Source organism: Helianthus annuus, chromosome 15, assembly GCF_002127325.2.
Source record: "Helianthus annuus cultivar XRQ/B chromosome 15, HanXRQr2.0-SUNRISE, whole genome shotgun sequence".
NCBI lineage: Eukaryota > Viridiplantae > Streptophyta > Magnoliopsida > Asterales > Asteraceae > Helianthus > Helianthus annuus.
The window spans coordinates 126,755,947-126,757,354 of record NC_035447.2 but is presented as its reverse complement, the minus strand read 5'-3'; the positions used below and the strand labels follow the sequence as shown (position 1 = coordinate 126,757,354).

The 1,408-nt window shown below is 31.8% G+C and overlaps 1 protein-coding gene across 1 annotated transcript; it reads right to left on the bottom strand.

Moving 5' to 3' along the window:
- Positions 1 to 348: 348 nt before the first annotated feature.
- On the bottom strand, positions 349 to 1,136 carry LOC110905668 (stress-induced protein KIN2). Its single transcript, XM_022151242.2, has 3 exons — positions 928 to 1,136; positions 727 to 795; positions 349 to 647 (listed from the first exon to the last, which is right to left on the bottom strand). The coding sequence occupies exons 1-3, from the start codon at positions 982 to 984 to the stop codon at positions 573 to 575; spliced, it is 201 nt and encodes a 66-aa protein (XP_022006934.1). The 5' UTR covers positions 985 to 1,136; the 3' UTR covers positions 349 to 572.
- Positions 1,137 to 1,408: the final 272 nt, after the last annotated feature.

The window sequence follows — 1,408 nt, the reverse complement described above, 5'->3', positions numbered from 1 at the left end:
TTATATAAAATAAATTATTTATTTAGTTATGAGATATTGAGACTTCTTATAATTGAAATCAACTAATCTTATGTACTTGGCACCCGACACCATCATGGAAAACAAAATGATTTTTTTTTAATATTCTTATCTTTAACATAGATTTCTGACATTCTCTATCTTCACCCACGGATAAACGACATATATATATCGATGAAAGTCCTTTGATTTGTAATGAGTTAGATTAACCTCTATCGGCACGCTTGTGCACTTAATATATTTATTTACTTGGGAACAAAGCGTTAAGCGTCATCATATTTGCAATACACATCATATATGTATGCACATGTACATGAAAACACAAATATACACTCTTGAATTACTTTGTCGTTTTATTAATAAACGTTAATAACTCGATACATCGAGATTCTTTAACCGTTTAACAATTATAAAACAAAAAAAAAAACGAAAAAAAAAATAGCAACTAAAATAGTGCCAAACATAAAAAGAAAAAAAAAACAAGGTAATAGAAAATAAATGGGATCCTAATTCAAGAGAAGGCCATGATGCTTAATGAAGTGAACATCTTTCATTCATTTGTTCATTCCAGTTGCATCCTTCACTGCCTCAGTTGCTTGTTGTGCCTTTTCCTGCATTTGCTGACCAGCCTGCATTTTTTTATCATTTATTTGTTTATTTATTAGTTTATTTATTTACTAATAATAAAAAAAAAAATTTAACTTAAACCTGTTGAACTGATTCTTTGGCAGACTGGGCTGCATTGCTAGCTTGGTCCATTAATTGGCTACCTTTCTCCTGATAAGTTATTTTAACACAACAAACAAAACAAAAAAGTAACAATCAAAATAGATGAATATACATAGCCTTACAAAACCAAAATTCGTAGCGTCCACTTAATCAATGAGTGGACGGTGGATGATCGGTTACCTCGGCTTGGCCTTTGGCCTGGCCGGCTTGGAAACCTGCGCTTTGTTGGTTGTTCATATTTTTTTGCGTAGACCGGTGTTTGTTTATATAAATGCAAAGGAATACAAGGTGGAAAGAGATTGTGTTGATGAGAAGGTAGGATGGAGAAAGGAAAGTATATATAGGTGTTAGGATGAAAGAATAGTGGACATGTGTTATGTTAATACCCAAAGAAGTTGCATAAGTTTCTCCCTATCACTCTTTGCTATACCTAGTAATGTTTTTCGGCCTTTGAACAGGGAGGGAACAGGATCACAATTACTAATTTAGAACATTACTAATTTAAATTTAAAACAGGTGGAATAGTGACGTTTTTATCTTTTATTGTTTTAAATAAATTTTGTTTTTTATTAGTTTTTGTTTGATGTTTTTTCTGGATTCGGTGGTCACATTTGGTCCATCAGGTTTTTTTTTTTTTTTTCCGTTGCTACTTAGCACGGTA